Source organism: Cetorhinus maximus, chromosome 6, assembly GCF_964194155.1.
Source record: "Cetorhinus maximus chromosome 6, sCetMax3.hap1.1, whole genome shotgun sequence".
NCBI lineage: Eukaryota > Metazoa > Chordata > Chondrichthyes > Lamniformes > Cetorhinidae > Cetorhinus > Cetorhinus maximus.
In genome coordinates, this window is record NC_135884.1 from 43,374,748 (window position 1) to 43,396,180 (window position 21,433).

At 37.9% G+C, this 21,433-nt stretch overlaps 1 protein-coding gene across 2 annotated transcripts in view; it reads right to left on the reverse strand.

Annotated features, from left to right (window-relative positions):
• The window catches only part of lrig1 (leucine-rich repeats and immunoglobulin-like domains 1), a 154,188-nt gene extending 135,967 nt beyond the window's left edge, over positions 1 to 18,221 (reverse strand). For both annotated transcript variants that reach the window (XM_078543673.1, XM_078543672.1), the window contains exon 1: positions 17,717 to 18,221. In XM_078543673.1, the coding sequence (XP_078399799.1) occupies positions 17,717 to 17,952 (236 nt within the window). In that variant the 5' untranslated portion in view covers positions 17,953 to 18,221. The remainder of the gene's footprint in view (positions 1 to 17,716) is intronic.
• Positions 18,222 to 21,433: the final 3,212 nt, after the last annotated feature.

Consider the following 21,433-nt stretch of genomic DNA (forward strand, 5'->3'; position numbering starts at 1 on the left):
ATTTTGGATAATAAAAAGAGCACATCTGGAATGATGGTGACCACATCTAAGCACTTATGTCCCAATTCATCAGCATCTGGAGTGATGCAAAGCCTTCCACTGTTCATTAATCCACAATTATTCCCCAGTCCATCATTGAGTAGTACAGCTGTCACTAAGGGAACAATGGGGTCAATCAAGTTTTTATATTTTTAAATTCTTAGCTTTTTGTGGTTTGGTGTTTTTTGTACTTCTTACTGATAAATAAAAGATTTTACAGAAGCAAAAGTAAATGCACAAGCCACAGAACTGTAGTTTTCTTTTGAAATTATCTAATTAAGAGTATAAAAATGCAGTTTTCTTCCCATAGTGGTCTTGATTTTCATTCTAGTTATAATATTTTAGCATAATATATTTACTGTCCACAAAAGTGCAGAAAATATGGATAGAAAATAGTATGCATCTTCATTCAACTACACTTCACTCAATAATTCAGGTGATATTGGGAGGCTCAATTTTCCAGATCTTGCCTTTAATTTGTTCAGAAGGCTTTTAAAACAAAACTCCAAATTCAAAGAATTCACAGATGAGTCGTTAATCAAATCCACATTCTTAAATCTCAGTCGGTGCATTGTTTCCCAGCTGTACTGCACCAATTTTAAACTCTCAAGAAAACTGTTTTCAATTGTATTTTACATTCTTGTAAAGTCAGTTCAACTTCTGCCCCCACCACACATTCCTTCCCCCACCAACACAAACAAAAAGTCACGTGTTTCTTTTTTAAAATTACAGCACAACAAAGGCATTACAGCAGTAACCTTCAAATCAGAATAAGCAGCATCATTTCTGATCAGCTCAATTCAAAACCAAATAGAAAGCAAAATAGAACACATCTTGCAGCAGTTTAGCAGAGATAAGCTATTCAGGAATAGAATACTGAACTGCACAAATTTGTACTGTAAACTTTTGCACGACCTCAAAATTGTAAAATTTTTAGACACATATCTAGTGATATGTAAACTAGCAAGTTTTGAAATATACACCATTAATTGCATGCTGCATTTTATTTTAAAAGGCTTACTGACAAACTTCAAAGCAATCAGCTCCTGAGACAAACCCCCAAGAGTGTTTAATCACAATCGCAATATGTTTCTACACAGAACTTCTTGGGACTTGCATGATCCTTTGCCACAGACTACCTGGGCGAATGTGCTTTTTAAAAAATATATATATGTTCCTAGCAAGAATGACACTTTTGAGTCCAGGAATCCTTTTTGAATAAAGACCAGGAAACACTATTGAGAAAGTAATTTAAAACATGTTTAAAAAGATAAATGTAACGTTATAACACCACAGGAGAAAAAATAAATAAATATATCCAATTTATTAGCAAATAATTTGTATTCTCAGAAAAGACTAGTAATTACTGAAGAAATGTTATTTAAAATTGGACTTAAATCAATCAGAAAGGTTTTACTGCGTTTTCCCCTTTGTAATTATTTCTTTTCATTCTATTCAATATTTAATTTCTATATTATCTGCATGTTTCAAAATAAATAAACCAGCTGCAAGTGCCATCATACAGTTTACTTAAATTATAGGGTCTACAATTTACCAGACTATAACATTTTTATAAACTATTTCACTACACAGTTTGGAATATACTTTCAAATGAAAGCACATACAATCCCACAAGGACACTGGCTATTGCTTCCTATCACACCATATCATCAACAAACCAATTTCCTGAAGAGGAAGCCCTTGTTTCCCCGTTTACAAACACTAGAAGCAAAGGGCAAATTAGCCCTGAAAGTAGCGATGATTTACGCAGACAAAATGTTATAAAATTAGCATAGCAATTTTTTGTATTCCTTCACTGAGGATACGTCATAATGTAAGAGAGCAAAAAGCACTGCTTTATCACTGGGTGGGGGGAGGAATCAAGAATTAAATAGGGAGTGGTTACCATAAAGCTAAACGTGATTACATTTTTTTTTTAATTTAATGACAAAATATAGGTATTTGATCACAACTCCCCACATACTTTTCAATTGCAATTTCTGTTCCCCAATACCGTACAAAACAGTCAAAACATGTTTCAAAAGGTGGGAGGTAAGGAAAAACAGGAGGGGGAGGGGGGGGGGGGGGTTGGAAGTAACATGCATCAGCCACACCACCCTTAAGCAGCTAAAAACATCCAAACAGATGTACTAAGAATTCAGGACTAGCTGCCTTCACCATCCCTATTTCAAGGAATAGTTCAGAGTAGAGATATTTTTTTTTTAAATCTTGAATGCAAATCACTGCAAAACTTAAAAATCTTATTCTCCATGGCAGGAAGGAATGTTTTATGAAGCAATTAAGAGGCAAGTTCAGTGTACATATGCACACCACCTGAGAAAATTAGGAAAGGCTGACCAACAGCTTCACAAAAGCAGATCATAGCCCTAAAAAAACTGACAGCTCAGAAACAGCCTTGTGTAATAATAAATATTTATTAGATAATTATGCACAATGTTGAGCAATAAATTAGCTGCTGGCCAAATGTAGCTAACTGGGAATCCAAAAGTGGCTAATTGAGTTCTTGATCAGTAAATTGTTAAACATCACTGGGAGTGTGGAAATGCTCACATGGCAGGAGTCTTTTCACTTTCTTGTGCATTTGTTGGTGAAATGATTAAGACAAAAACCTGTGAAAGTGTTCTGGAATCCTGAATATGCTTTAATTCCTTGGTTATCAGTGGAAATTGGTAACATGAATGAAAATGCCAGGCTCCAGCATGATGGAAACATTAGCAACATTGTATGCAAAGGGCATTTGGCATTGTGGTCGCTTCAAAAATCAGAATAACTACTCCAAGCCAACAGAAGAAAGCAAGTCCATCCAATAAGTTCCAACAGGACACATCATGGCAAATGGCAAGCAGCAAGCACCATCCAACTATGTTCTGGATGGAGACCCAGGGTGGCTCTGGCACATCTTATGCAATATTCTCAGCAATATCTTTGATAAAGCCAAAGTATTTCTCAACTGCTGGACAAAACAGATGTTACGCTAAGATGCACTGATTATGTCTGACAAATTCATGCCAAATCTCAAACTTTGGACAAAGAGAAAAAAAAGAGTGCAAAGTTTTGCACTGAATTTTGGCAAATGTTTGTGTAAATATACAATACAAGTAAACATTCTCCATGTGTTTAAAAGCTTTTCTAATAAAATTAGTATATGGCCAAAAACGGTCTGGCCATAGCCACAGCTGTGGCTAGTCAGCAGTTTCTATCTAGCAACACCACTTCAAGATGCAACGGTCAAATTGAAAGTGCAGTGTAGCTTTGGCAGACCTGAACTTAACCTCTAGTTATGACGATGCATTTATAAATAGAGGTGAGATTGCTGAAGGCAACATTTATTTTCTAGACTGATCGGGGGGGTGCTCCCATTCCAAAAAAAAATCTATATATCTTTATTGCAATGTTGGAGCCTTTCAAAGCAAAAAGTGTTTCTTCTTGAAGAATTAAAACATTTAGAAAGATAGCTGCAGGAACTTTATCACTTTATTATCAAACCATTGTATTGATGACTGGTATTTTTAGCAAATTTGTTTTTACTCATTCGTGGGATGTGGGCATTGCTGGCTATGCCAGCATTTATTGCCCATCTCTAATTGCCTTTGTTCAGAGGGCAGTTAAGAGTCAACCACATTGCTATGGGTCTGGAGTCACTTGTAGGCCAGGCCAGGTAAGGACAGCAGATTTCCTTCCTAGATGGATTTTTACAACAATTGGCAATAGTTTCATGATTATCATAAGACTATTCATTCCAGATTTTTATTGAATTAAAATTACACCATCTGCTATGGTGGGATTCAAACCCAGGTTCCCAGAGCATTACCCTGAGTCTCTGGAATACCACTCCATTGAAAACACCACTATGCCACAGCCTCCCCCTAGAAATATTATTTCTAGTCTGCATAGCTCTTTGAAACTGGTCAAACATTTTATTCTGTTAATAAAAAATTACTTTTGTTTTGTAATTGCACAAAAATATGGATTTCCAGGAATAGGTATGAGAATCTGAATTTTGTGCCTTCAGTGTAGTTGACCGACTGTCTTCAATTTGGGTGAAAATATATTATAACCGTTCTGATTACCAATGTGACTCCTCATTATTTAGCAGAAATTGAGAGCTTCTTCCCGGGTTATGGAACAGTAACAAAAGGGATCTCTATCAAATATGCATAAACAAACTGAAAACAGTCAAGTTACCCTGAATAATACTCACAAGCCAGCTATACACTGGCAAAACTTAAATATGGGAATCACATGTAATCTGTTTAAGTAAAGCTTCTGAGCACTTCTCTCCCAATTCTTTCAAACTTTTGGCAATTCCAGTACATTAACTGGCTTTATTGACAAATAATTGATTTCATAAAGGAGCATCAATCCTCCATCTATCAAAGAACAGTCGCACCAGACTTGAACCTTCTTACAAGGCAACTAGTCAGGCAAGTCCCAGAAAGCTCCTTGGAGGAAACCTTATCCAAACTGATTAAAACTTCACAGTTTCAAGTTTTTGTGTAACCAACAGTAGGTAAAAAGCTGGTTCTAGAATTTTCACTTCCTCCATTTAACTGATGTGTAATCAAATTGGTTGTCAGAATCAATTTCTAATAGCAAGGGGTAAAAAATGTTGTGAAACATCAACATGCACTGGTCAAAAAAATTAATAGGATCACAAACAACTAGAAGCAATTTATAATCAAGACAGTGATTTAACAACTTACTCCTTCATAAGAACACAAGGATTTTGTACACCTTTAGTGACTTATTTTACTTTTTAAAAATCAAATTATACTTGGAAACACACACACACTCACTGCACCAAGTGACATCTCAGAAATGATTGATTAGGCTCCTAGAAAAGAACCTTATCACACTGCTGACAATATAAACACTTGAGAAACAAGCATCTTTCAAAGAAAACAGTGATAAAATCCTGCCACATACTACTGCAGGAAATGAGCTGATGCCCAAAGATGTTTATACACAATATAAATAATTGCGAAAAAGAGAGACATGCTGTTGAAGCTTTTAGCCCTGCGTTCAGAATGCACCAGTCATTGGGACGTACAGTCTACGTGCCCAGCACCATACAAGCACTGAAATCCATATACAATATTACTCATTTATGTGATAGGGGCTTGTAAAAATTCAAAATGTAGTGTCATTAGGTGTGATTCCACAATTGGACTGCACTTGTTGAACAATCCTGATTGACAATTTTAATTGGTTAGTACAGTCAGTTGGGCTCGCAGCATGGCTCACTCATTTGTGCCAGAAGTTACATATATTCAACACAGGGCTCCATCCTTTGTGAACAGAAAGAGCAAGTCCATTCACTGCACCTTTTTCAACCAAACAAAGGCTTGGGGGACAGTCATTCCCTGGTTCATTGATCAAGGCACTGCCATGGGAAATCAGAGTCAACCCGCCTGGTTTGTATTTAAACAAAAGCTTTACAGTTAACTGTTCCCTGGTGCATTCTCCATGGCGGCATCTCTACCAGAGCCCACCTTCCCCAATCAGCACTCCCTTCTTCTGCAGTATAAATTGTTGCTTCTTTTAGAATTGGTATTAGTGTCCTGGTGTGTGCAAGACAAAAAGCTTCATCAGCATGTCTCTTTTTTTCAGCAAAACCCAAGTTCGGTGCTACCAAGCGACTATATGATAGAAATAAGCTACAGCATAATAATTATAAAGTTTATACTTAGTGCTGCAATCCAAGTTAGAAACAAATGTCTCAAAGTGTCATGATCAAGCACATTATAAAGGGATTTGAAATAGTATCCATTCACAGTGACCTTATTGGGGCAGCTTTTCATATGGAGTTAAGAATCAAGTGTCATAACTATATAGAAGTCATAGCTGTATATTGTCATTAATGTAAAACACTTCAGTCTCAAACAGACTAGTCTTAAAAATGTCACTCGTTGCTCTAAAGATGAAGGAATCTCTCTTCCAAACTTTTCCAAAACAGTAAGATGTAATAGGAATTTTCATTGGGACCATTAGTTTCCAATTTATATCAGTGAAATGGTTCAGTATTGTCTTCAAATTTGACTAAGATCAATGGAATTCTAGGTGGCAATTCAAAAATTGCAGCATGAGCTGGACAAAATGAGGGCAGTAAAAAAAAGCAAGTGAATCTTGATACAGACAAGTGCATTACTACTAACTGGAAGAAAACAAAATGGGTAGCACATGTAGTCCATACATAGCTAAAGATGGAGATATGCAAGTCAAAGCACACTCAACACCAAAAAGCCAAACCAATAAAGATTAGCAATCAAAAAGCAATAGAATACTACACATAGCCAAAACACAAATACAAATCAGAGACAGTCAATTAAGCATTCTCAGCAACCACTGATGAAGGCAAAGTACTGCTTGCAGCTAAACAAAATAGATACTGCAGTAAGATAGGCTGTGCTGTGTGTCTGATAAATCCCTATCAGAATTCAAACTTATAGTGAAAGAGAAAGACTGAAAAGTTTTGCACTGAACGGTAATTATTTAAGTAAACATTCACAAGGTACATTTACCTGAATTGTCTGCAAGACATTTTCTAAATAATAGTGCATACGGCTAAAACAGTTTGTTGTAGCCGTGCCTGTGGTAAATCAGCAATTTCAATTTGACAACACGGAGAAGATTCTGAAATCTCAGTTGGCCACTGTATGCATAGACAAATAAAATGTATAATCCAGCACCAAGGTAGCATCAAAAGCAGTCAGCTGACATACATGTCAGTAGCTATCTGCATCATTATATAGCCTGAACAAATTATGTTGAGGTGAGGTGATGCCACTAAAAACATTCAGCCCACAGCAACTCCAGCAAAGGAGACAACTGGCAAAAATGCAGGTACAGTTTTTATTAATTAATTAATTAATGGGATGTGGCCGTCGCTGGCTAGGCCAGCATTTATTGCCCATCCCTAACTGCCCTTGAGAAGGGGAGATGCCTCTAGAACCATTGCAGTCCATGTGGTGTAGGTATATCCAGTGTTGTTAGGGACAGAGTTCCAGGATTTTGATCCAGTGACAGTGAGGTCACTAATTGGACAGTGATTTTTCAAGATCCCCTGCAACTTATTGCACAGCCAACCACCAGTAGTATTCCTTCAACACGAGCATTTAGGATTAAACATGCACAACCAGCACATTTAAATTCAGGGTACATAAAAAGCAATCACACCAGAAAGTGAAATTGAACAAGCACACCACTATCAAATCAACAACTGAATAAAATAATTCATTTCTACTACACTTTATACCCTTTCCTCCATTTACAACTGATGTTCTTGCACAAAGAGAAAATTGCACTGCCAGAGATTCTCAAATAAAAATAGAAAATGTTGGAAATACTCAGCAAGTCTGGTAGCATCCATGCAGACCTAGATCAAAGGACACATATGAAATCTGTTTCTCTCTTTATAAATGCTGCCAGGCCTGTCTATTTCCAACATTTTTGTTTCATTTTAGATTTCCAGCATGTGCAGATTCAAAAAGAGGCCCATGAATCCACTGGTAGGCTGTGGCAGTTAACCAACTGTCACAGCAGATCTCTGTGGAGCAGGTGGCACACATCAAGTCATAACTTCCAGAAAATGGGAGTGTGCTTTTGTTCTGCTCTTTCACCACAGAGAGAGACATCCAACCAGTGCTCGGTGTTGTGAATCACATGCCACTTAAACTTGCTGGTCCCAGGCCTACCGCTACACTGACAAAAAGTCATCTGTGCCTTATTCACTTAAGATGTTTCATTTATTAAGATCACTGAATAATGCCAGGATAAATTATTTTGTTTGATTTGACTATGTAGCTAAGATAAGCTACACATTCCTTATTAATTATCAAGGCCTCATCAAGCAAAAAATCCCATGGTGCTATTTGAAGAACAGGGAGGTCTCCTGTTGTACTGACCAATATTTATCTCTCAACCAACATCAATAAAATATGATGTAATTGAAATTTCTGTGGGAACATAATCAAGAGGTGCAGCCAGAAATTACACCCATTCATCTATCCATTTTAACATTATTAATTTACACCTAAATTTTCTTACAATCACATGCATACAGGGGAAGGTAAAAACTGATAAACTAAAAGAAACAGAAAACAGTGCAGGTGCCACTGAGAATCTAAAACAAAATCACAATCACACACCAGAAAAAATGACCTTGTTTCATGCTGCGCCTTAAGTTCTGGGTGTAATTTTACACTTATTTTGAACCAGCATACTAGCTGACGTTTATGTGTATAGTTCTTTGGCCTTGGGATGGAAACATTTGAATGAGGCAAGAATTTATATAGTGCAAGAACATGCATAAGTGAATTACGCCTGAAATTTCTCCATATTTTGGACTGTAAATCATCATTCATGCCAATTACTCTGGATTTTTGACCTGACTGTAAAGAAAATTTCAAGTTAGAATTTATCTCAGGCTGTTTGTGGAAGTTTGCTGTGTGTGCATTCTCGCTATCACATTTCCCCACTTTACAACAGTGACATTTCAGAGGGACTAACTGATTGTGAAATTCCGATGTCCTGCAATCATGAATGGCATTGCTACACAGATTTCTTTGTTCTTTGGCAAGAAGAACTTTGTATCCACTTACGTCTGCTAATATTCATTAATACATTTTAGGAAGGATGGGAATCCTCAAAGCAATGCCAAAACAAGGCAATTTTTTTCAAAACATCTGCATTACAATGGCTCGGAATTTGTGATTGCAATGACGGCAAAACTGTTAGTACTCACTGTCACTACAGTATAAAAGCGACAGGAGCTTCCGCCATCTGCCTGTGCATAGTTGCATGCTGAAATCCAGAAGCTGCTGTTAATACTACCTGCTGTAAAAGTCAATGAAAATGTTAAACCTTGTTCAATGTTTAATCTTTTAACAGTGTGCCAAGCCATAATTAGCAATGACAACCTCTCTAGTCCTGAAAATCTAATTTTACAAGTGTGGCATCTCACCTCCTCTGAATAACATGGAAAAAAATCATGCAATTCTTCAAGAATAAAAATTAATCCTAATTTTAAACTTCCAAGCTTCTCCCTTAATCCCATGTGTATATCTCAATCTTGGTTTCCCTTTCTGTACAATGATTAAAATGCAAATTATATTCCACTTTTACTTCCTGTTTTGCTGTCTGAGAATTCTTCAGTCTCACTGACTGATCAGCCTGCTTGCCCTATTGCTGGATGCAGAAGATCCCCTAGAAATGGCACCAGACTTAGAAAGAGAAAATCTACACTAGAAACACTTTTTTTTTAAAAATGGGCAGCTTCCCCTCCATCCACCCCCTCAATTGAGGTCAGCAACTAAATTCAGGTCAATGCTTTTTCATTGATCACTTCATCAAAAATCAGGAGTATCATTCCACCTTATGGTTTAAGCTGTACACATTAATTCTGCACCATAACTGCACCTTGGGTAATAACCCATTCAAATTCAGAGTCCATTCTAGCTAATTTCTGGGCATCGGTGTCATTAGAGTACTCCGTAAATAATCCAGTGCTTGTTACAATAACAAGTTTACTTTTACTAATCAATACCTGCTCATTTTCAGTCAGTACACGTATATAGCAAGATAGATTAATCTCACTTCATTTCAACTCAACTTCAATAAATCTTGTTGAATGATAGATCCCAAGTCACATTTCTCATATTGTTTAGACAATTTAACTCCCAAGTGCAAAACTTAATGGAAATTATGCCAAGATTCGACCATAGCTAAATAGTCAATAATTGCAAAATGCAATTTTCTGCATTCTATTGTTCTGAGATGTCTTCAGAATTCAGCAGAAATAACCATGCCCATAGGAATAACTTTCACCAGTTTAAACTGGGCGGTAATGCATAGTCCTCCCTCCTACCTTCAGTCAGGTGCTCATTAATTTTGAATAACAGTTGACACACCCAGGAAAATATGGAAGTACAAGAAATTATTAAAAAGTCTCAAATCTCACATTTCAACAGCTTTATATGACACAAGGAAAAGTAGGATATTTGCATCAGGCTGGTGTAAAAACCTGGCAAACAAAATCCCTTTCAGTGCCGAGCAGAGACTTGGAGCAGTCCTCAATAGATAGTGGGAAATTGCCAAAAACAAATGCCCTTTAAAAAAAATGAAACATGTTGGCATAATGGCAAGAATGGTCTTACCCAAAACCCTCTCTATTACCAAGAAGCAGTTAGATGTAATGATCTGGAATGCAATGCCTGAAAGGATGGTGGATGCAGATTCAACAGTATGGTTAAAAAGGGAATTAGATATAAATATTTGAAAAGGAGAGATCTGCAGGATACGAGGAAAGGGCAAGGGAGTGGGGCTAGCTGAATGGTTCTTACAAAGAGCTGGCGCAGACATGATGGGTTGAATGCCCCTATTGTATCATTCCCTTTAACAAATATCATCAATACCCCCTCCTGCATGTCCCACAGATAAAACAATTTAAAGATATGAACCTTTACATTTATCAGAATTAGATATATCAGCTAATTTTACACTAGTCTAAGTAAATTTCAAAGGGATTGGTGTCTACAAGGCAGCTCCCAGCCTTAATGTTAAGTCTGCTCCCCAATTCCACAATAGAATTTGATCTAATCAAGAGACCACAGAACTTGATCTACTCAAGAGGCAGAATAAAAGTTACTACTGTTACTAAAAAAATGGAAGACTCATCATTTCATGCACTTGATGTCAGCACATTAACTCCCAAATAATGGTGTGGATAACCAGCAACCCAAACTAGTCAGAAATTTTTGTTCATCTGTATGGTCTAATTTAGTACCTGTCATGGGGCAGCCTGCTAGCCCTTTGGACTCAGCCACCATGAAACTGTCACATGTTTTGCTGGCCTTACAGCAGCAGAAAGAATTTCAATCCATCAATCTGAGCTGGATTCTAACCTAGACACCAATCCTAAAAGGATTTTGTGCCAACTCTCAAAGTCTAAAAACTTGAATATTAAATATCAAAAATACTCTTTAAAACTTTGTTCACATAACATAATTGAGACACTTAACTGCAATCTGCCTGTTCACCAAGGTTGACAGCTCAATCCACCCCATCCTAACCTCAATATACGAAAGACTATTTGGCTTGGGGGAAGGATGGGGCAGAGGTGGGGCAGGTTGATAGAGTATTGAGAAACATATTTGGAACTAATGACTGAATTAATTAAACAAAAAAGAATATAAGATTAACTAATTAATTCTATGCAGTTGCTCACTGGTAGGCAAGTAAGCAACACAAATCTAAAACTGACAAGGTCATATACTCACAACTGTAACTGTTCAAGTTATAAAGAAAATGCATGCAATATATGTGAACAATTAAAATGTATTTGTTTATGACAGCTGCAACCATCACTATTCCACTCCAAAAGACTTCAAGCTCAAATTTCCAAATTTGATGAAAATTAAAACTGAATATAACTCATCCTACAAAAGAATTACAAAAGGTAAATATGCACAAAACACTGGAGTTCAAGTTCTCCATTCAGAAACTGTAATTCAATTTGACTTTAAGAGTGCATGAGCGAGAGCGAAAAGAGAAAAGACAACCTGCGAAACACAAAATGAATACATGAAAAACAAAGAATGTTCCCTTTATCCTTACTCTTATTCATAATTCCCACCCAACTCCATGTACTCTTGCTAATGCATCACTTGCGTAGAACTTTTTCAAATGTTTTCTGGAAGTTTCTATAGACAGCATCCATTGATGTAAACAAAATTATTTTAAAGAGGAAGTGAACCACTGGGGAAGCAGAAGCTTGCAGTTTGCAATTAAATTCTGATCAACTTCAGCCTTGTTCACTTAACAATGCAAGACTTTCAGCTGTGAGTGCACAGAGCTCCACCTTAGCAACAGAATAACTGTTTATGACATACTGCAGTGCATTCCTGATATTATAAACAGCGAGAGATCCACTAGTTACAAAAATATTCAACTTTTTTTTGAAAGAAATCAGCCTTGGCACCCTTCTTGCATCCCCAAGTCAATAATCAAGATGTTAATCCCTGTACTTCCTGCAGCCCATTGATTAAACCACTACAAACTCGACTTTTTAAAATTGCTATAACTATTAACAAAACAGGTCTTAAGAAAAATAGCATTTATACGTTTCCCAAACGTACCTGGTTAATTCTAGTTTTATGGAAACCTAGCCAGAGTACCATATGTGATATTTGTTGAGGTATTTTATATACTCAATCTGCTACTGACAGAATTTATTAAATAAATAAATGTTACAAATTAGAGGAAAAGTAACATTTAGAAGTTTTATATTTAATAAAAATATGCTATTCATAGAATCATTATACCATAGAAGGCTGCCATTGTGTCCATGTTGGCTCTCCCAAGGAGCAATTCATGTACTGCTACTGCCCCACCCTCTCCGCAGATCTCTGCACATCCCTCCTTTTCAGATAATTAGTAAGTTTAGAAAATATAGAAAAAGTTAATAGCACAGAAAAGGGCCACTCTGCCCATCATATTTGCACCACCTGAAAAACGAGCCACCCAGCCTAATTCTATTTTTCAGCACTTGGTCCATAGCCCTGGAGGTTGTAGGACTTCAGGTGCACATCCAGACACCTTTTAAATATGAGTTGAGGGCTTCTGCCTCTACTACCCATTCAGGCAGTGAGTTCCAGACCCCTTACCACCCTCTGGGTGAAAAAGATTTTTCTCATCTACCCTCTAGTTCTTCTACCAATCACTTTAAATCTATGCCCCTGGTCACTGACATCTCTGCTCAGGAAAATAAGTCCTTCCCAACCACTCTATCCAGGCCCCTCACAATCTTGTACACCTCAATCAAATCTCTCATCAGCCCCCTCTGTTCCAAGGAAAACAACCCCAGCCTAAAAATCTTTCCCGATAGCTGCAATTTTCCAGTCCTGGCAACATGCCCATAAAGGAAGCCAGTGGCATAGTGGTATTATCACTGGACGGGTATTCCAGAGACCAAGGGTAATGCTCAGGTTCGAATCGCACCACAGGAAATAGAGAAATTCGAATTCAATAAAAATCTGTAATTAAAAGTCTGATGACCGTGAAACCATTGCCGATTGTCATAAAAACCCATCTGATTCACCAATGTCCTTTAGGAAGGAAATCTGCCATCCTTACCTGGTCTGGCCTTTGTGTGACTCCAGACCCACAGCAACGTGGTTGACTCTTAAATGCCCTCTGAACAAGGGCAATTAAGAATGGCAATAAATGATGGCCTAGCCAGCGACACCCACATCCCATGAATGAATAAAAAAACTCTGCACCCTCTCTAAACATTCTGAAACTTCAAATGTTTAACTCATGTAAATTGAACTTGAAATGAGACATATTCTAAAGAAAGCTCTTTTATACAAAAATAAAGTATTTTTAAGTGAAACATAATTATGTCAAATATGTTTAAATCGTGAAAACAAAGGGTTTTAAAACCAGCAATAAAAACATTCCCTTGACTGTTACTACTTACAAAACAAAACTAAACTAAGGACACAAAAGCATCAACTTTCAATTGAGCTATTCCCAAAATATTTATTTTAAAATTCTGAAGCAGAATGCACAGGGATGTAAAAGACTTAGTTCATAGCACCGCCCAACTCTACCCATTAAAACAGACAGAATTTTAATGTTGAAACCGTACCATTTTTCTCAGAAGAAAAATTATGGGGAAAAGCAAATGTCATGATCCAATTCCTCTAAGTCAGTCTCCGTTGAATTTAAGCAACTGCTTTAAGCTGGAAGGTATTATTTGTTCAAGTATTTTTGAAAAGTGTCAGTTTTGAAGGAATTAGCCAAAACCGCTGATCAGGCTTGGAAATCACTACTTCTTGATTTCTTTATAAAATAGTCAGTTTCTTTTCTCATGCAAAAATCAGGGACCCACAAAGGCACATTTAGTAACTTGCTCTTTTATATTCATACTGTGGTTTGACAGCAATTGCAATGGCAAATTTACAGCATTAAATCACTATGGCATAAATCCTCCTGAGAACATTTCTCTACAGATCACTCCTCCTTGTTAAACCTGCACCCAGTGTTTGCAAAACGATCATAAAATAGCTTTGGAAGTGAGGCTTCTCCACATTTTCTCAACAACATTGCATTGAATGCAAATTGAGAAGAGAGAAACATAGAAGTTCAGGGGCTCTCTCATGATCATTATTTTAAAGTAAGTCTTAGTTGACCAAAATGCAAGCAAATGTGACATTATAACAATTTCCTTCTAACAACCTTCATTCTGAGTACTGAAAATTTAAAAATTAGACACAAGCTTACTCTGTCAATAAGGAAGGGAGGAAAGAAACACTTTTTAAACATAGGCTGTGTGGATTCAGCAAACTAAAAGTGGTAGAGAAACTGCATGTTTAATTCCAACCATATGTATTTAATTTAGACAGGATATTGGATTATATTCTACAGGTAAAACAAAATTCACTCCTGGTATTGTTAGTGTGAAAATTGTTTCTAGATGAAATACAAAAGTAAATTATATGAAATTGTGTCAGATCAGTGATTAAATATAATATTTTAGACCTTAAGGCTAGAAGAAGATACGGCCAATTTGCATGATCAAATCACAGGACTGGGCATAGAGATCACAATTTCCTTCCTGTGTTACTTTCTAAAAAGAAACTTGCATCCAAAATGTTTGTCAAATTTCAGTGCCTATGAAGAAAATTTAAAATGCAAGCTGCCAAAAGAGAAAGCAAAATCCCCGGGCTAATATTTAGTTATGTAGTGTTTGTCCTGATTATGCTCAACTTTCAAAGTGCATGCTTTTATATGTATACACCAACCATAATGTTTGTCTGTAACAATACAATTAAGTGTGTAAGAATACATCTGAAATTTACATGGTCCTATGCAACTGAAGTTATAATTTTTATTATATTGGGGCAGAAATTATATACTGTGCTGAAAGCATTAAACATTTACCCGTACTTAAAACTGTACTTATTTTCTCAACAAATTGCAAGTACCTTTATTGCAACAAATGGTCAGTGCTACCTGGAGCAATGTTCCAAAAACACTAGTTATCCTTCTATATATCTAAACCATGTGGCCATTATCCAAGAGCAAGGCAGGATAGTTAGCTCAGGTTGTCTGACTGTGAATGCATCACAGCCAATCATGCTGCCACCCATTAACCATAAGCACTTCCAGCATGGGTTACTGACCAAGAAACAGGAGTGGGGATTCTAACCAATGTCCCCCTCCCCAAAGTACAAACATACAAATTAGGAGGAGGCAGCTATTTGGCCCCTGGAGCTTGCTCTGCCATTTGATAAGATCATGGCCTCAACTCCACCTCCCTGTCTACCCCATATAACCTTAGATTCTTGATTGACAAGGGAGTCCATCTAAGCCTTAAAGATGTTCAATAACCCGTCTCCACTGCTGTCTAGGGAAGAGTGTTCCACAGATTCATGATCCTCAAAAAATTTCTCCTCATCTCCATCTTAAATGGGAAACCTCTTATTTTTAGACTGTGTCCCCTAGTTCTAGTCTCTCTCACAAGGGGAAACATCAGCATCCACCCTGTAAAGTCCCTTCTGGATCCTATTTGTTTCAATAAGATCACCTCTCACTATTCTGAACTCCAATGGATACAGGCCCGACCTTTCCTCATAAGATAACCCCTTCAGCCAGGGATGAGTGAACTTTCTCCAAACTGCTTCTAATTCAACTGTATCCTAAGTAAGGAGACAAAACTGTAGACAGTACTCCAGATGTGGTCTCACCAGAGCCCTGTACAACTGCAGCAAAACTTCCCTATTTTTATATTTTATTCCCTTGCAATAAGTGACAACCTTCCATTTGCCTTCCTCATCATTTGCTGTACCTGCATACTAACTTTGTGATTCCATAGGAAATTAGAGGCCAATTATAACACCCTATTGCTATCCATCTGAGATCAGCTAACTTAACATAGAATGGGGAATTGAACCTATTATCACTTTCCTACTTGTTACAGCTTAGAATGTTACTGAATAAACTTGCTAAGCCTGTAGAAGAGCAAAGAATTTGTTTTTAACATTTGCCCACGAAGCATAAAAGTTACCAATTAATCTTGTCAACTTTCTGGGCAAAGACAATGAGAAGCATTTGTAACTTGACAACTGAAACATTTGTAAACAAACTGCTTTGCCAATGTCCCAGTATTGTAAACGTATGTAGAGAGGGTAATCATAGCAATGCCATATAGTCAGCTATAACGTATATTCAAAAATGAATATCTAACGAACAAAGTTGACACAACTGAGACACCAATAGAATATTTTCTAACAATACATCAGACGGGTCTATGGGAATACATGGAAAACAAACAGATTTAACTGACCTCAGCTTCAATTTTTCCCCTAAGACTAGCACGTTCAACTGACCGACATAGCTACAATAGAACTTACTTACTAAAGTTGCATCGGGCATTAGGACCATTTGGACACTGAATTCGAAGCAGGCATGCTGCCAATCAGCATCGCCGGGCAACAGCCAAGTGAATGAGAACCACGTCGCAATGGCAATGAACCGAACAGTCTCTGGAAAAACAACATCGCCATCCAACAGAAGTGAGCCGCCTAATTACCTAGTTATGGGATTAGCACTCCAAAGATTTAGCCCTGCATAGCCTGGAAGAACCAAACTAGAAGAAATTGCAAACGAAAATGCCTCAAAAGTCGAGTTTAACAAATCCATCCCATCAACGGCAAAATAACTTTCAACAGTTATCTACGGCACTTCAAACAGGGTGTTAATTCCGAAAACAAAGTAGCATTATGCCGTCTCCATTTCTGCAAGTGAATGACTATGGCTTTTCTTTGAAACTTACTGTTACATTAAATCAACTGACTCGATAACGCACCCACAAAATTCACTTCATTAAACCAACTGAGATACCTTAAATTCAGTTAATTTTCCTGAAATTCTAAGTATGGGATTTTCTTCGATCACCTATTTTAGTCTGAAGTAATGCAGTGGAAAACTGAAGTTCCTTTAATAGCAACCTCTCCCCCCGACCCCCAGGCTTCTTTTCGTCTACATTTTGTTTCACAACAGTCTGTCTTAATATTCGAAACTCAAAACAAATCAAGCAATTGCTGATAAACCGCAATATTGCTGTTCTGAATTTTTTTTAGGTACTGTTAAATAGTAACTTGTTTCGGTTGCAGGATTTCAGACTGGACATTATTCGTTCATTTTGTCAACGTATGCAGATTGTTTTCGAAGGGAAAAACATTTCGCTACAAATCCCAGTGCCAATCTCTTACTTATTCTTCCAACATGCAAAACAATTCAAAGACCAGCGCAATCCATGCTAACTGTTGAAGTCCGGTCCGTTACAAGTCAAAGACACCATGGCACATTCCTGAACTCGTATTGAAACTCACCTATGAGAAGGGATTATAATCCTCAGGTAGTTAAGGCGTACAAAAATTGCAATATGTTTTAGTTTTCATACATTCGTTTTAAAAAACGGTAAAGCGACTAAACTCGTCTATGCTCGATGCATTTTGGAAGCAGCGCTGAAAGCCATGAAGTTTGCACCTTCAGGCGTGTGTAACTAGGTGGTAAAGTAGTGGATTGTGCCCCCTGTCCAAACCCTGACAGCTCCTTTTAGCAGATGATTGGAGATCTCGAGTGTACTTACAAGTAGACGACCCAGGCAGGCAGCTGACGGGGAATGTGAGTCCAGGCCTGTTTGCTGCAATCCAGCTGCTCCCCGCTACACGTACAGCCCGGGATGCACTGCAAGGCCTCGGGGGTGACGGGATGGGAGCCAGCTCCACGTCCTGGTCCTGTGCACGAAGCCGGTCTGGGGTCGGAAAGCGCCAGCAGCAACGGGAGGAGAAGGAGGGGGGACGCCGGCAGCCCGAGCGTCGCCATTTTGCCTCGCACCGAGGGAGCGCCGCTCCACAAACACAAACCAAGCGGCAGCTCCAGTCCACACCGACCGACTGAGCCTGGCTAACTCTCTCACTCGTTCGAATTCAAGAGAAAGCCGAGGTCAGCAGGCCTGCAGCTCACGGTCACGGCCACCGCCGCTCTCCGCTACCAGCTTTCCTCAAGGAACTGCTCGCCCGTAGGGAAGCGGCCGTTAATATTAAACCACTCGCGCTTCCCAGCCGCGACCCACGTTGGATGCAGCAGGCGTTCCTCCCGTCTTTCCCATTGGCTCAGCCTCCGGATCACGTGAACAAACATTCCGCCTAACCTCCTTTCTATTGGATAATTTGAACGTCAATCACAAATAGGGCGAAGGGGCGTGCCCAAATAGATCTCGCCCCTCCCCCCAGGCCCGGGTGTGAAAAGTCCCCGCACTTCTCTCACCCGCTCACCGCGTTTAAAGAGCAATGCCCAGCGGGAGCCTCCTGTTGTCTAACTGCATACATCAGACAGAGAGAGAGGGAGAGAGCCATTTAAGGCTGTAACTTATTATTTACATTTTTAAAATTTAAAAAAAAAATCCATTCCTAGTTTGTTGACACCCAGGAGAGTGCCAAATTGGCTTCAAACAGCTTACCTGGCTATAAAAGCCAACAGGTGCAAAATATGTAAAGCGTTCAGCAAATTACAATGTATTTTTATTAGCTTTAAGAAGCGGAGTAAATCCAATTGCTGACATTTGAAATAGCACCAAAAATAATCTGCCAATTTAACTTAATTTAGCGACCAGCTGAACTACAATACGTGGAGAAGTTTTAATAAATTGATGATTCTAAAGCGTAGTGAGTATAAAGTTTTTGGCGGTGTCTTCATCAAACAGAATCCCCAAGTAAATCTTGAAATACAGCAGACTCTAAGCGGCATCTCTCGCTGCAAGGAGTAATTAACAACGGTTGGCCACAGAAGCAAGTAACTTCATTCAAATCATTGTTAAATAAGTTTATTTCCCAGACATTAATTCCTGTCAAATACTTCTGCTAAAAAATTAAATGTAGTTAGTTATAACATCGGGATAGTTTGAATATTCTGCAAACTTTGCGACCTCTTTGGAAAGATAAAAGTTGATGAAAGGTTAGGTTGGCTTTAACTGCTGATTTTGTTCTTTTCTGAAATATTTATCTTTCTCTAATAGTGTAACCTCACGATAGAGAAACCAACAGCACATTTTCTTATATAGCAATCTAAACACAGATGGTCCGTCCAAATCATGGAACCGCACTTTGTTGAGCAAAATGTTACTAATTTTTTTTACTCCAACAACCACAATTTGTTTTTATCGGGAGATTATAAACTTAGTTTATTAATATAAATAGAATTTGCGAGTTGAACTATTAAGCTACAATACGCTAAAGCACAATACCATTGTATTTTAGGGTCAATTAATTTTTGTCCTTAATGAAATGAAAGCAGTTTGACAGTCATTAAAACAGATGGTTAAACGATACACCCTGATCATTAGCAATGCGAAAGATGGTATTCAGATTTTAAATTAATTGCCGAGTCAAATGTATATTTTTTATTAAGGCTTATGCCTAATCTGTTCATTGTTCCAAATGCGGAAAATAACCTCCTTTCTCCTTTCCCCATTAAAATCGTATCTCACAGCGTTTGAGCGCTTTTAAGAATTTTCACTGTAATATTTGCCGATCTGAAACAAATGTGTGCAGCTTTCCAGAAACGGACCTAATTATTCAAATCACTTGGTCTCAGATGCCGAATATCATCTCCAGTATATTGCACCGGTTCTCTGAGTGGCATCCCCAAAAGATCTACCGCTGAATTTGTTTCCTCGCTATAGCGAATTAAGGTTACATTAATCGTCAAAAAACTAATATTAAATATCGTAAAAGTGCAACAGCAGGACAAGTTTTCAAAGAGAGTTGAGTGCACATGGTTTAAAAAAACATCGTCGCAAGGTCCAAAAGCGCAGGCAATGACGATAGCGCACTGTGCGGATTTATGGACAAGTTATTTATTTTAAATAAATTAACAATCATTTTAAAACGAATTCAGAATGCAATTGCAACCGGAATGTGAAAAAAAACTAATATACCTGTATCCCACTTACATGGACTTTCGCCTTAACATCAATTGTGTCTACTCTGGCTTCTTTGCCCCTGTCCCGCGTTCTTTTCCCTTTCGAAAATCCATTAAGTGGGTCAATAGCGGTGGTTGTTACCATGGTACAAGAAGGAACTACCTTTTACTAATCACCATGTGAATTCCATTTCCATTGTCAGTATTGACAGTAATACTGATATTTGTACTCTGTGTTTGACGTGCAACATAGATTAATTTTCAAAATATTTTGATGATATGCTATGGAAACATTTCACTCGCTCTGCAAAGAAGAGTAATACAGTTGGACGTTAAGAAATTTTTAGTCCTTGTAGGCAGATAAAAGACACCTCTCGTGCTCTGATAACTCAAACTGCCTATTTCATTGTGAAAACCTTATTATTTCACGATTAATGCTGAAACACTCAATCTCCAGATAAGGACGCATTTATATTACAGCTACAGTAAAACTGAAGTGGTTGGGTTCCAAGTGGGGAGAACCCTTGCTCGATTCGTACCTGGCTGAAATTGCAACCATTCTATATTGAGGAGAGCTGTGTGCGTGCCTGGGTCATTCGTGGATAGATTTTTTTGTATAAGTTTGAAATGTTATATGTTTAGAAAGCAAGGAAGGGAGATTCCCCTCTCTAAACATTTAAATTGGTGCCAGGTAAATTTACAATGTACCTGCAGGACTCTCGGGTACTTTACAAACCAGGTTTGACACCCCCACTGGATTTACATTCTCATGCCGTGTCAGATTGAAGCCGATTGAGAGTACCATCCAGGAAGTTTCCCGCTGTGTCACTCCAGAGTGAGTCGAGGAAGTTTTACCCTGGTAGGTTAGCGTCAGCGCAAAGTCGAAATCACTAAATTGGTAGTGAATGCACAACTTAATGGCCATTACAAAACTCAAGTTAAAATTATTTTTAGATAAACATTTTGCGTATTAATAGAACAATTTAACAATATTTCAATTTTGATTTGTGAATGATAAAGACCTTCATTACCTATTGGTGATTGCCACTTATGAGAGGTGTGGGCTTCACCATTCATTAAACAATTATGGCATCCCACAATTACCACTGTATGGCTTATATTAATAAAGAAGTCGCCCACAGTGTACTGATGGTACATTCCAGCAAACTTTCTAAGACTGCTTATTATTTCTGACATTTTGGTTACGTGAAGAGTGGATTCTTGGTAATTCGGAATATATATATTATATATTTAAAGTATGTTTATTCAATGATACCAATAATAGCAACTATACGGTATGCATTTTTAATTCATTCACAGCATGCATAACCAGCATTTATTGCCCATCCCTAATTGCACTTGAGAAGGTGGTGGTGAGTCGCCT